Source organism: Ranitomeya variabilis, chromosome 7 (assembly GCF_051348905.1).
Source record: "Ranitomeya variabilis isolate aRanVar5 chromosome 7, aRanVar5.hap1, whole genome shotgun sequence".
Lineage (NCBI taxonomy): Eukaryota > Metazoa > Chordata > Amphibia > Anura > Dendrobatidae > Ranitomeya > Ranitomeya variabilis.
In genome coordinates this window covers 71,344,498-71,359,265 of record NC_135238.1, presented here as the reverse complement: position 1 = coordinate 71,359,265, position 14,768 = coordinate 71,344,498, and the positions used below count along the sequence as shown (strand labels likewise).

Genomic DNA, 14,768 nt, shown 5'->3' with positions numbered 1-14,768 from the left:
CCCGCGGCCATCTTGGATCCGGGGACTCCTTCCAGGTCACCGGAGCAGCGCGATCTCATCGCGCTGCTCCGGTGGGAGAGCGCAGGGAGCCCCCGTCCCTGCGCGATCCCCCTCTATGCCGCTGTCACTATTGACAGCGGCATCAGAGGGGTTAAATGCCCGCGATCGGCGACAGCGCCGATCGTGGGCGTTGCTGCGGGGTGTCAGCTGTCATATACAGCTGACACCCGCACCCGATCACCGCGGCGCTCAGCGCGAGACCGCGGTGATCGGGGCGCCGTACTAGTACTGCGGCTGGCACTAATGCAGTGCCGGCAGCGCCGTACTAGTACGGCGCATGTCACGAAGGGGTTAATGTCACCTTACAATAGCAAGGTGGCATTAACCCTTCATTACCCCATATCCCACCGCTACAGGGAGTGGGAAGAGAGTGGCCAAGTGCCAGAATAGGCGCATCTTCCAGATGTGCCTTTTCTGGGGTGGCTGGGGGCAGATGTTTGTAGCCACGGGGGGGCCAATAACCATGGACCCTCTCTAGGCTATTAATATCTGCCCTCAGTCACTGGCTTTACTACTCTGGCGGAGAAAATTGCGCGGGAGCCCACGCCAATTTTTTCCGCCATTTAACCCTTTATTTGCGCAGCTACAGTGCCCACATTTTGCACATACACACTACTAACATTAGTAGTGTGGAATATGCAAAAAAAAGGGGGATATGACATGGTTTACTGTATGTAATCATGTCTCATATCATGTCGGGTTTGGGAAGGAGAAATGAAAAGCCGGCAATTGAATTACCGACTTTTCACTAACACCGCTGCGTATTTCTCGCAAGTCACACTGCTGGTCCGTGTGGAATCCGTATTTTTCTCGCCCCCATAGACTTTCATTGGCGTATTATTTGCGCAATACGCTGACAAACGCAGCATGCTGCGATTTTGTACGGCCGTAGAACGCCGTATATTACAGATCCGTAATATACGGCTGATAGGACTAGACCCATTGAGAATCATTGTGCCGTATGTTATGCGAGTTTTACGCACGTAGTTTCTGCGCTCTTACGTCCGTAAAACTCGCAAGTGTGACGGCGGCCTTATACTGAATCTTTTCCAACAAACCCATATATCAATCTGCTCAGCTTCTCCTTCGCTATACCATGCTGTCCACGGATCAGACAGTGTGTACAATGTGACAGGTTCCTTTGAAATCATGGCCTTACATTTCCTTTTTTGTGTGCAAACAAGTGTCTGAATGGAGAAACATTTTATCAAAGGCTTCTTTCCTCAATGTATTAAACAATTTTCACTTGCTATTGTCTAATCCAGAATTTTTGCTAATCCAGGACATAACATTTATAACTACCAGAATAATGATGTAATCTATTAAAGATTTTTTTGCCAAGACTTTTATTTTTTTTGTTACATCACAGCAGAAAAAAGCCTACATAAAAAGAGTGTAAGAATCGTGATATCATGATGACACTCACCTGATCGCATTGACTAACAATGGTGCAGTTTGGGTTCTGCCCTGTGTGTGTAATTTTGATGGGAAGAATAGCAGTGAATACTGCTTTTTATAATAAGTATGATTAGAGATGAGCGAACCCGAGCTTAAAAGTTCAGGCTTCGTATTGGGAATTTAGTGTCCGGTCCTAAATGCCGTACGTGGACTTCTTCTGGAAGTCCGTTGCAATGTTCGGTGTTCCGGGGGAAGTCTGTTGCAGAGAGAGAGATAATTTTCCAGCTGAAAACACCAAGGTTATTTACCGGTAGCCGGATTTTCCAGAACCCATGACAACACGGCTGGGTGGATCACTCTCAGGTGTGCTGTTGTGGGTGAAGGGAAAAGTCTGGATAACCATTGTTTTTAATGAGGTTTGGGTTCTGGTTCAAGTTTGGGTACAGTTCTGGTTCTGGTAAATATGATCTAACCACTTTCATGGTCACCTTTAGGCTAGGGTTACACGACCGTATTGCTATCAATATTGGTCCCATTGTGCTAAACACACTCTGATCAGAGTTTGACCAGTCATCAGGGTGATCCCATTTACTTGACTGAAGAGCACTTGGAAAAAAAATTCTCCATCTTCTCCATTCTGCTATTCCTTGAAAAACAGACTGCATTCGGATATCATTCGATTTTTCCACGGACTCATTGACTTGTATGCCGAGTGCGATCCCAATTTCGGATGCAAATTGTGCAAGCTGCAATTTTTTTCCTTGGACATAATCTGTCCAATGGAAAAAAATCAAACGTGTGCACAGACCCATAGAATGACATTAATCCAAGTGTGATCCGATGTTTTGCCGGATCGCATTCAGACCAAAAATTCAGCCATCTGCACTTGCCCTAATGAGTATTAGTCTGCAATGGAGGATAAAGCCATGGCATCTTTTTACGTTTTCCTTACTGAGTAGCAGTTACAGATTTTTACACTTCATTGACAGGTTTGTGACTTATCTCATTGAGAAGCGAATTCATGGTAGGATTCATACTATTTATCAGGGAGGTGATAATTTGTGAAAGTGTTGGAGTAATACTCTCATTACATTTTTCTAATGCACACGTGTTACAGATACTGCGAGATGAAGGATGAATACAGAAAACAGCTGAAATGTTGGGTGATGGATAGCACAGTGTAAAGTATCAGAGTTGGGTCATCCTTTGTTGATGGAGATGGAACAGCATGGGGGAGAAGGTTTGAGTATATTCCTGTAGGGGGCGCTACAGACGCACTACATCACATATGATAGAGAGTGTCTTGTTTACACAGTTTTAGAAGGTGTCATGATTATATTAACCTTCACAACACATTACACAAACATTTAAATATCATATGTCAGATTTTAGCTTCATTGCATGGCAATCAGCTAAAACGCTGGCCATTTGTAGTCCCACTGATCCAAAGCTGAGGCTTAGTATCAGGCTACATAGGGGAGAATTTCGGCACCGAGATGGTCAGGAATGCTCAATATCACACAAGAGGATTTTCCATCTTCCCTGCAAATAATTGATCCTAGCCCTTTCTCGTAGAAAAATGACCCTAGGGATGTGGGGGTGAGACAGCTGTCTGTTTATGGCTGGCTGAAAGCACTTGATAAAATCACCATCTCCACTGGATTCTTGGCTCACAAAAACAAAACTGAAGAGACTGTGGTAAAGACATATTTTTTTTTATTTTTTGTATGTGGAAGAGGTAATCGGCAGAATTATTTACTAGTTTATTATTTGTACTTTCTCTAAAAATGGGCTAAATATATAGATGCTGTAATACACACTATACAGATGAAGGCTATATATACCTTTGGAACCAAATTCTTATGTCATCATCCAAATAAATTCAGCCTAAAAATTAAAAAAAATATATATTTTTTTTTCTTTTCTATCCTTCTTATAAAAATTGAACGTTTCCATGGTAACCTAAAACAAACCAATTCTCTGTAGTGCATTTCTGCAGTCTTGAAGACTCGTACTTTTTTCCATTTGTTCCTTATTTTGGTGTGTATGTGCATTTGGTAGTTCAGTGATAAGTAGAGGATAAACAGAAGGGAAATTACCTGCAGGATCAAACTATGTAGAGTTTGTAGTCCGTTACCATGGAGTCTACATCGGAGCTGTGGAGACAAAATGGTGGGAAATTGTTTTACTTTATCTGCATCTTGAGAATTCCAAAAAATGTTACTGAAGATGAGCATAGCACTTATTTTTTACTAGCTGAAGAGCCCGGCGTTGCCCAGGCATAATAACTAACTGCCGTCCCGCTCTCTCCCTCCGCAGCCCCGCTCTCCATTTGCCATTCCGCTCTCTTCCTCCAAATCCCAGCTCTCCATCCACCGTCCCACTCTCTCCCTCCACAGCCCCTGTATCCACTGGCCATCCTGCTCTCTCCCTCAGCAGCCACACTTTTGCTCCGAAGCCCCGCTGTCTCCATCTGCAGCCCAGCTCTCCATCCACTGTCATGCTTTCTCCTTCCGCAGCCCCACTCTCCACTGGCCATCCTGCATTCTCCCTCCACAGCCCTGCTCTCTCCCTCAGCAGCCTCTGTCTCCACTGGCTGTCCCGCTCTCTCTCTCCGCAGGCCTGCTCTCCACTTGCCGTCCTGCTCTCTCCCTCTGTAGCCCCGCTCTCCACTTGCTGTCCCACTCTCCACTTGCCGTTCGGTTCTCTCCCTCTGCAGCCCCTGTTTCCACTGGCCATCCCGCTTTCTCCCTCCGCAGCCCTGCTCTCCACTTTCTGTCCCGCTCTCCCCTCGCCGTTCCACTCGCTCCCTCTGCAGCCTCTGTCTCCACTGGCCATCCCGCTTTCTCCCTCAGCAGCCCAGCTCTCCACCCAAGTCCCGCTCTCTCCCTTAACAGCCCCATTCTCCACCCGCCATCCTACTCTCTCCTTCTGCAGTGGGCGTGCAGTGGGCATGGCTTGATACATACATACACACACATACATACTCTCAGTTTTATATATATATATATATATATATATATATATATATATATATATATATATATATATATAGATGGCCACATACAGCTGCTATGGTGGCACATGTACTGGGAGAGTGAAGTAAAGTATGGAAAATAATGCAAATTAGCCGGATTACTTACGGTAATGCTCTTTTAATGAGTCCATGACAGCACCCACTGGAGAGATAGGGATCCGCCCCAAGGAACAGGAAACCTACAGAGACATAAAAGGGGGCGGTCCCCCTCTCCTCCTCAGTTTAATTTCAGAGTACCCGGAGGACCGCCAGTGTTAGTCAATCATCACAATGTATCATCAGAATATAAACTTCATAGAAGTAATTACATTGGCTTTTATTAGGGAGGGATGTGACTGGGTGCTGTCATGGACTCATTAAAAGGGCATTACCGTAAGTAATCCGGCTATTTACCCTTCGCCATGACAGCACCCACTGGAGAGATTTCCAGAGACCAACACCTAGGGGGGACCACCGTGCTGAGGATAGTCCTGCCAAAGTGTAGGTCAGAGTCAGAAGACAGGTCGAGCCTGTAGTGATTATAGAAAGTGGAAGGAGCCAACCAAGTTGCAGCCTTACATATATCTTCGATTGGCACGTTCCCTTTTTCGGCCCAGGAAGAAGCCATGGCTCTGGTGGAATGTGCTTTGATGCCCTCCGGAGGTTCTTCATTTTTCATGGAATAAGCCAACCGGATAGCGTCTCTTATCCACCTGGATAATGTTGCTCTTGTGACTCCATATCCTTTCTTTTTGCCCTGGAAGGATATGAACAGAGCCCTACTCTGCCTCCAACTACTAGTTTTCTCAATATATTGCAAAACTACTCTCCTGACGTCTAGAGTATGGAATTTTTGTTCTTCAGGAGTAGAGGGATCTTTAAAGAAAGTAGGAAGATGTATCTCTTGTGACCTGTGGAACTTCCCTGCTACCTTAGGAAGGTATAAGGGGTCCGGTTTTAAGATTAGTCTGTCATGAAATGTGAGAAGGTAAGGTTGATCTATTGACAAGGCCTGAATGTCGCTGACTCTTCTAGCCGATGTTAAGGCTACTAAGAAGGCTGTTTTTAACGACAAGTGTTTTAAAGATGCTGTGTCTATAGGCTCAAACGGAGATTCTGTTAGAGAGTCTAAGACTAGATTTAGATCCCAAGGAGCTACCCTAGGAATGTGGACAGGAGTAACTCGTTCACAGGCCGTGATGAAGCGGGATACCCATTTATTACCAGCAATATTATGGCCATAGAGGGCACCCAGAGCGGACACCTGGACCTTTAATGTGTTAACTGACAGACCTAACTCTTTCCCTTTCTGCAGAAATTCTAGTATAGATTTTATTGGGACTTCAGAGGGGTTTGAACTAGTATGGAATTGTAGAAACTTCTTCCATACTTTGGTGTAAATTTTTGTTGTAGATGGTTTCCTGCTAAGCAGGAGTGTATCAATTAGGCCTTTTGAAAACCCCCTGGAATTTAGTATCTGCCTTTCAAATTCCAGGCCGTCAGGTGGAGGCTGTCCACCTGAGGGTGGAAGAAAGGTCCCTGAGAGAGAAGATTTGGGATTAAGGGAAGGACCCAAGGATCCGTCACCGACATCGACCGTAGGCATGAGAACCATGGTCTCTTGGGCCAGAATGGCGCTATCAGTATTATCCTGGCCTGCTCTTCCCTGATCTTCCGTATTACTTGTGGAAGCAGAATTATCGGAGGGAAAGCGTACGCTAGCTTGAATTGCCAGGGTGTTTGAAGAGCATCTAGAATGTCCGGGTGATCTGCACGGGACCGAGATGCGAATTTCTGGACTTGTTTGTTTTGTTTTGTAGCGAACAGGTCTATTTGGGGCTTGCCCCATAACAATGTTATCTTGTGGAAAATGTGAGGATTGAGACACCATTCTCCTTGATGAAGAGTGTGTCGGCTTAGGAAGTCCGCTTGTTGATTGTCCTCTCCTTTGATGTGGACTGCCGAGAGGGACAACAGATGCTTTTCGGCCAGGATTAAGGTACTGTTTGCGGAAGACATTAGAGCGTCTGATCTTGTGCCGCCTTGTTTGTTTAAATATGCCACTGTCGTAGTGTTGTCTGAACAGATTCTGACGTGGCTTCCTCGTAGCTGTGGGAGAAATTGACGCAGTGCATAGTTTACCGCATTCAATTCTTTTAGGTTTGATGAATATAAATCCTCATTCTTATCCCAGGTTCCCTGGCAGAATCTATCTCCCATGTGTGCGCCCCACCCGTGGGGACTAGCGTCCGTAGTTATCGTGTGGGATGGAGATATTACCCAAGGGACACCCCCCGCTAGGTTGTCTTTATCTAGCCACCATTCTAAGGAGGATAAGACATTCTCGGATAAAGTTATTTTCGATTCAAGGTGCCCCAGAAATTTTCTCTGTTCCCGAAGTATCTGATGTTGTAATGTTCGGGTATGAAGTTGTGCCCACTGAACGGCTGGAGTACAGGAGGAGAGGGATCCTAGCAAGGACATTCCTGCTCTCAGGGACATTTGAGGTTTGTGAATGGCCGCCACAACTTTACCCTCTATAAGAGATATTTTTTCTTGGGGAAGTAGACATTTTTGCTTTATGGAATCTAGATTAAATCCCAAAAATGTCTGAAGAGAAAGTGGGGTGAGTCTGGATTTTTTATAGTTGACGATCCAGCCCAGGCTTTCTAAGGACGAGACAGTGTCAGCTAATCGTTCCGCACACTGAAGGGATGAATTTCCTACCACTAAAAAATCATCTAAGTAGGGAATGATTAATGTGTCTCTCTGGCGAAGGTAGGCCATTACTTCTAACATTACCTTCGTGAAGATCCTGGGTGCCGTGGAGAGACCAAAGGGCATGGCTGTATACTGGAAATGATGAATCTCCCCCTCAAGAGTTACTGCCACTCTTAAGTATTTTTGATACCTACTATGGATAGGGAGATGGTAGTAGGCATCTTTTAAATCAATGCCGCCCATTCTACAATTTGGAAAAAGGAGCTTAATGGCCGATCTAATAGACTCCATTTTAAACGTATAATTTTTAATAAACGTATTGAGTTTTTTAAGATTTATAATTGTTCGAAATGAACCATCGGGTTTAGGGATTAAAAATAACGGAGAGTAGAACCCTTTACCCTCTTGTCCCTTTGGCACCCTAACTAAAACATTTTTAACTATAAGACTTCTAATTTCTAGTTCAAGGGCCTTCTGTTGCACTGGTGAGGAAAGGGCTGTTAAAATAAAGGAATCATGGGGAATTTGGAGGAATTCTATTTTCATTCCTTCCTTAATAATATTTAGCACCCAGGAACTTGACGTAATTTTTCGCCATTGGGGAAAGAAAAATTTTAACCTGCCCCCTACTGGGGTGTCTGGTGTTTCAGAATTTGTTGTCTCTACGGAAGGGGGGGCCTTTGAACATAGTGCCACCCTGTTTTCCCTCTCTTGTGGCCCATCGTGACGGTCTTTCATTTTGTGTTCTTTTCCCGAACGGCCTCTTCCTAAAGGTCTTCCTATAGAAAGGAATTGAGGGGTCAGGGAAGGCTTTTTTCCTCTCTTTTGCTTTTTTGAGGATCTCGTCTAATGCTTTCCCAAACAAAAACTCACCCTCACACGGAATAGCGCAGATCTTAGCCTTTGACTGCGTATCCCCCTTCCAGCTCTTCATCCATAACGCACGTCTGGCATTATTAATTAGAGCGGCTGATCTTGCAGCAAGGCGAAGAGAGTCAGCTGAAGCATCGGCCATGAATGCTGCTGCACCTCTAATTAGTGGTATCGCATCCTGCAATTTTTGTCTGGAGACCCCCTGTTCGATCTGTTGATCCAGCTGATCAATCCACACAAGCATGGATCTAGCTGTGCACGTGCTGGCAATTGATGGCTTAAATATGCCCGTGGAAGCCTCCCATGATCGTTTCAGTGACGATTCTGCCTTCCGATCTAGAGGATCAGAAAGTAGGCCCGCATCCTCGACTGGTAGAGCTGACTGTTTTGAGGTGGAGGCGACTGCAGCTTCCACCTTAGGGATTTTAGTCCAAGAAAATTAACTCCTCATCATTAAAGGGGTACTTCCTTTTGGAGGCTGACAGGAGAAAACCTCTCTGGTCCTGTTTCTCCCACTCCCTCTTTATCAGTGCCTTAACCGCAGGAATTACTGGGAATGCTCTTCTCTTCCTCTCTGCCAACCCTGCAAACATGATGTCTTGTGCAGTTTGGTCGTCTTTTGTATCCTCACAACCTATAGTATTCCTGATGGACTTTACTAGGTTGTCCACCCCATCAAGGGGAAAACAAGCTCGACCCTCAATGTCGGAATGTGTTGAGGAAGAGGATGACGCCTGCGAGGAGTCTGAGTGGATAACGCCTTCCTCCTCGGACTCAGAGCTGGATATAGCCTTTTCTTTCCCGGATTTTTTAGGGGGGGTACTGGCTTGTGAGATGGCCTGTAATTCCTCTCTAATTATGGCCCGTATATCTGTGACCGACATAGATGGACTCTGCATTGTTTCCGCCATACACTGATTGCAGAGTTTTTTGGGGTGGGAATCTGGGAGAGGCTCGTCACATAACGCACATTGCTTGTGCTTAGATTTCTGTCTCTTTTTGGCCTGGGAGAAGAAGACATTTGTGGAAAAGGGTGTCAGCTTTATAGGCAGAGGGGAAATCACACTCACCCAGTGAAGCTGTACGGTACCGAAATAGGAGGCTGCGACTTTCTGGATCTTGAATCCTTGGTCTCACTCCTGTGGCTGGCATCTGAGGACCTTCTGCTGGCTGGCTCACCTGCTGGGTCCACAGTCTTGCCTGGGGACGACATGTTGCATCGCCTGTGCATTTGCAACTTCCCCCTTTTTATAGGCCAGGATCCGGTCAGTAAACTTTTTTTTTTTTTTTCCTGCAGCGGTGCACTGCGCATGCGCGAAACCGCGCTTTCCCCCACCGCTGTGTGAGTGACCCGGAAGTGCTCCTCTACTTCCGGGTCATTCTGGGGATTCTTACACCGCTCCACGCATGTGCGGCCACCATTATCCCGGCCTGCGCTATGGAGCGGTGTACCGGCTGCCGCTGCAGCTGTGCCGCAGATCCCGGACCCTTTTACCTGGTGGTCCGCGTCTGGAGCCTGTTCAAGGCCGCACCTCTGCAGCGCTGCTCCTGTGGAATCGGCGTCGTCTCTCCCGGACTCAGCCATCCCACATGCCGGCCAGACGAGGGGGGAGCCGTCTAACGGAATCTCCCCCGACGCTGCATCTGGACTGCATCCCCTGCCGTTCCCGCAGAAACCGCACAGGCGGATGCTCCTAGCCCAGGTATGATTTCTGTAGTCTTCAGAGATCCTGTCCCCTGGGAACAGGAAACCTAAACTGAGGAGGAGGAGAGGGGGACCGCCCCCTTTTATGTCTCTGTAGGTTTCCTGTTCCTTGGGGTGGATCCCTATCTCTCCAGTGGGTGCTGTCATGGCGAAGGGTAAAATAGGGGCTTTCAACTGAAGAGGTGCTTGATAGTCTGAGTAAGGGTAAAAATAATCTCAGGGCCATCATGTCCTTGGAGAGAACTTATCTGACATACATCCGATTCCTCTGTGGTCATCTATGAGGGCTTCTCTCTTATGGAGCTCCTTTTACCATGTATGTGGTCATTTGCACTTCCCATGTAAGAAAAATCTTCCAATCGGTGTATCTTTGTTGTGTGCAAATAGACTCTTTAAAGAGGAAAAGGAGTTGAACTCTAGTGCTTCCGTCTTATGACTTAGGAGAAGACCAAACCAAAAAGTGCATTTGAACACTCAGGTTTTCATGTGTTTTTGCTTCTTAGCACAAAATGGGAGAACTGGTTTGGATGAATGAGTGGCTCTGATAAGGGGTTTAAGAGGCAAGATTCCTCTTAGGGCTCATATACTTGACCGAATTTTTGGGCTGAGTACAATCTGACGAAACATCGGATCATACTCAGATGTATGCTACTTTATGCAGCTGTGCATGTGTTCATTTTTTTTTTCTCGGGCCAAGCCAGTCCACGAAAAAACATCACAGCATACCTGAGTTAAATCTGATATTTGGATCGCACTTTGCCATGCAAGTCAATGAATCTGTGGAAAACATTGCAGTGCACTCAGATGACATCTGAGTTTGGTTTAATTTTCATGGACTGATAAAATGGAGAAGATGGAGCATTTTTTCCCCATCTTCTCCTTTTCCAAGAAAATTGGATCACACGCTGATCACACTCTTATCAGAGTGTGATTTGCATAATCAACTGATTGTCTCGGATGAGAGAATATACATCTCGTGGCTCTAGCCTTATGGAAAGTACCAAGTCAATGTAAGGAGACTTACAGGCCATGCAACATTCCCCTGGGAATTTAAATATTCAAATAGTCTCTTCAGAGATTTTGTGCAGCTTTCTAAATATGTTAGGAAAAACTCTAGTATCTTGACATTGCATGTGTTCTACACTTAACCACGAAATAAATCTGTCCATCATCTTCAGTGCAATGGAATTGTGTTTCACTGCTTAGCATTCATATTGCTACAAAAAATATTGTGGGCTATGCTAAATCACAAAATACTATGCACACAATTATTTGTTCCCACTTATGTCCTTCTGAATAACTTGCTGACATCTGCTTAGTGAGCCAAAAGTCATTCTCGGTGGTCATATCACTAGATAGATAGATAGATAGATAGATAGATAGATAGATAGATAGATAGATAGATAGATAGATAGATAGATAATAGATAGAGAGATAATAGATAGATAGATTCCACACCATATATTAATTTCTATAGTTTCTGAAGGACAGTACATTATAAATCCAGATAAAGAAGAATTGGAGCAGAAACACTGTCCTTTCTGTATGTTCTATAATTTAGGTGACTTAGTTAGCGAAGTTTTAAGGCAGGTGTCTCCTGAATAAGCAATCAATCTTATCCGGTGTGTTAGTGTGACCTGGCTAAAGTTATGCATGGAAAAAGTGTGCTTGCCTTATTATCTATCAAAGACTTCCAAGGTTATGCAAAATCCTCTGAAACAGAATTATCGTAAAGAGCAACTCCTGGGAGAGATGATTTTTTTTTATATCTTCCGGCCCTTAATGTTGTCCTTAGGGTGCAGTATTATAATAGTTACTGCAGGTATGGTAGAGCATAATATTCAGAAGACCTGTTCTCCTGTCGCCTTTTTAATGATGGGGGGACTGGATCCCAGTTAAAAAAGGAAAGAGGAAACATGTCTTCTTCTCTCCTTTGACAAAATCTGAGATGTGTGAGCCGATCTCTTGATGTGATCATGTATATGGGGCTTACACTCGTCAGGTCCACAGCTGGAGTTGTAAAAGTGACAACCATTTTTCTGTGACATGCAGTAAATGAGTTTAGAGCAGTTGTCAATTGTTTTCCCGAGCGTCTCTTAGGCTACGTTCACATTAGCGTTAAGCTAATGTGCGTCGGGTTTGCGTCGGCGACGCAGCGGCGACGCATGCGTCATGCGCCCCTATACTTAACATGGGGGACGCATGCGGTTTTTTTTGTTGCATTGTGCGACACATGCGTCTTTTTTGCCGCAAGCGTCGGACCAAGAAAACGCAACAAGTTGCATTTTTCTTGCGTCCGATTTTCGGCAAAAACCGACGCATGCGTCGCAAAACGCAGCGTTTTTGCGTGCGTTTTGACGCGTTTTTGCGTGCGTTGTGCGTTGCGTCGCCGACGCAACGGCGCACAACGCTAGTGTGAACGTAGCCTTACACACAGTCACACAAAGAGCATATCTCATCAAAGGGGGGAGTGACCCACACAAGGAAAAAATGACTTATCTCATTACTATCTCCTACTGCTGTAATAGTGATTTCACCTGGGACCTGCTATGTTGGTAAAAGTCCAATCTTTGGAAACTTTAAGGTCCAAGAAGGACAGCTTTGTGCACCATAGGATATATAGCATACAGCCAATTAGGCTTTGTGCACACTTTGCGGTTTTTGCTGCGGATCCGCAGCGGATTTGACGCTGCAGATCCGCAGCAGTTTTCCATGCAGGGTACAGTACAATGTTACCCTATGGAAAACAAAAACCGCTGTGCCCACGATGCGGAAAATTCATTGCGAAACCGCTGCGGAAGAAAAGAAGGAGCATGTCACTTCTTTCTGCGGATTCCGCAGCAGTTTTCAACATGCACCAATAGGAAAGTGCAGTTGAAAACCCGCAGAAGAAACCGCAGGAAAATCCGCAGTGAAAACCGCAGCGGTTTTTCACTGCGGATTTTCAAAAACCGCTGCGGAAAAATCCGCAGAAGAATCCGCAAAGTGTGCACATACCCTTAATGTAGCTGACTGGCTGCAGTCGCATCAGGACTCTATTATACCTCTCTATGCACATGAAGTATGATGCTGTGCTTTAGTATTGTGTGTGACTATTGCTTACCGAATGCTACATGATATGAACAACTGATAATATTGTGCAGAAGGTTACAGGAACATTCATCCTACATGCTGCATGCCCCAACTTTCTGCGTGGCCTCCCTTCTATCGCATGGCAGCAGGGGTGTATGGCAGCAGAGGTCGCAGTGGTATCTGGGCACTAGCACCTGCGGGAGCCACAGATCCACTCTGCACAAAGAGTCAGTATTGTTAGGCTCACCACGTGAGGTAGATCCTGAAAGCCCAAAGCCTGAGTGCGCACACGGGCCACGGTCCTCAGTACAGCATGCAGATGAAGCATGCAGGAAATAGGTCACAGAGTTCCTGCAGGCTGCAGATGGACGAGTCCGGTGACAGGTAGTAGAAGTCCTGGAGGCTGAAGACAAACAGGTAACAGAGGTCCTAGAGACCGCAGACAGGTAACAGAGGTCCTAGAGACTGCAGACAGGCAGCAGAGGTCCTAGAGACTGCAGACAGGTAACAGAGGTCCTAGAGACTGCAGACAGGCAGCAGAGGTCCTAGAGACTGCAGACAGGCAGCAGAGGTCCTAGAGACTGCAGACAGGTAGCAGAGGTCATAGAGACTGTAAACACATAGCAGGGGTCCTAGAGACTACAGACAGGTAGCAGAGGTCATAGAGACTACAGACAGGTAGCAGAGGTTCTAGAGCCTGCAGACAGCAGAGGTCCTAGAGACTGCAGAGGTCCTAGAGACTGCAGACAGGTAACAGAGGTCCTAGAGACTGCAGAGATCCTAGAGACCATAGCCAGGTAGCAGAGGTTCTAGAGACTGCAGGCAGCAGAGGTCCTAGGGACCACAGACAGGCAACAGAGATTATAGAGACTGCAGAGGTCCTAGAGACTGCAGACAGGTAACAGAGGTCCTAGAGACTGCAGAGATCCTAGAGATCATAGCCAGGTAGCAGAGGTTCTAGAGACTGCAGGCAGCAGAGGTCCTAGGGACCACAGACAGGCAACAGAGATTATAGAGACTGCAGAGGTCCTAGAGACTGCAGACAGGTAGCAGAGATTCTAGAGACCGCAGACAGGTAACAGAGGTCCTAGAAGCTGCAGGCAGGTAGCAGAGGTCCTGGAACAGACACTGAGCAGGTTGTGTTGCTCAGACTTAATAGCAACACACAGATGTGTATGATGGTGGGCCTTATATAGGCCTGGGCAGATCATCACATGGGAGCACACCGGGCTACGTGGAAAGCATGATGTGGAACACAACAGAGTTTAGCAGACCGGGGTGAAGGGAGCATAGCCCGGACCTAGGACAGGTGTGTAACAAATTATGCCAATTTATGGGAACAGAGTCTGTATTGGGGCGCAGGAGCTTAAAGTTGCTTTTCTGCGTGTAATTGCACTTCACATGCATAGATTGTTAGGGGTCGAGTTCCCGCTTCTGCACAGGGGGAATCTCGGGCCGTTTCTGCTGCGGTCTCCCATTCTTCTTCTGCCGCAGTGGAGCCTGCTCAGCAGAGACGTCGGTCCCAGCGTCTCACTCTGTGCTTAGGGTTACTGCTGCTTTTCCAGCTCCTACCTTTAAAGCCAGTGCTGGGCAGCGGCGAGCAGACGCTTTTGGGACTAAGTCCTGCTTTTTCCCTTCTGAGCATATGCACAGGGTGAGATCTCCCGTTAAAGATCGAGGGTCACATGCTCAGATACTGCAGTGGATCCCATTGGTCCTCCAGGAAGGTCCTGAAGGTGCTCAACTTCTGTGGTAGCTTCCCATTGGTCCTTTTTTGGAAGGTCCTGTTCATGCTGCAGCTATATAAGCTTCGCATGACCGCACGGCCATGTGCTAGTGTACATTTGTATACGTGTGTTTGTTGATGAGTGCGAGTCGTTCCTTAAATATCCCATCCCTAAAGTATGACTGCTCGTGTATGGT

At 46.2% G+C, this 14,768-nt stretch overlaps 2 protein-coding genes across 15 annotated transcripts in view; one reads left to right on the top strand and one right to left on the bottom strand.

The window, feature by feature from the left end:
• RBFOX1 (RNA binding fox-1 homolog 1) overlaps nt 1–14,768 on the top strand; it is a 957,869-nt gene that overhangs the window by 539,072 nt on the left and 404,029 nt on the right. The window lies entirely within an intron of this gene.
• On the bottom strand, nt 8,494–9,835 carry LOC143785082 (uncharacterized). The gene is made up of 2 exons (XM_077273754.1): nt 9,159–9,835; nt 8,494–9,072 (listed from the first exon to the last, which is right to left on the bottom strand). Exons 1-2 carry the CDS (start codon nt 9,651–9,653, stop codon nt 8,494–8,496), a joined length of 1,074 nt encoding a protein of 357 aa, XP_077129869.1. The 5' UTR covers nt 9,654–9,835.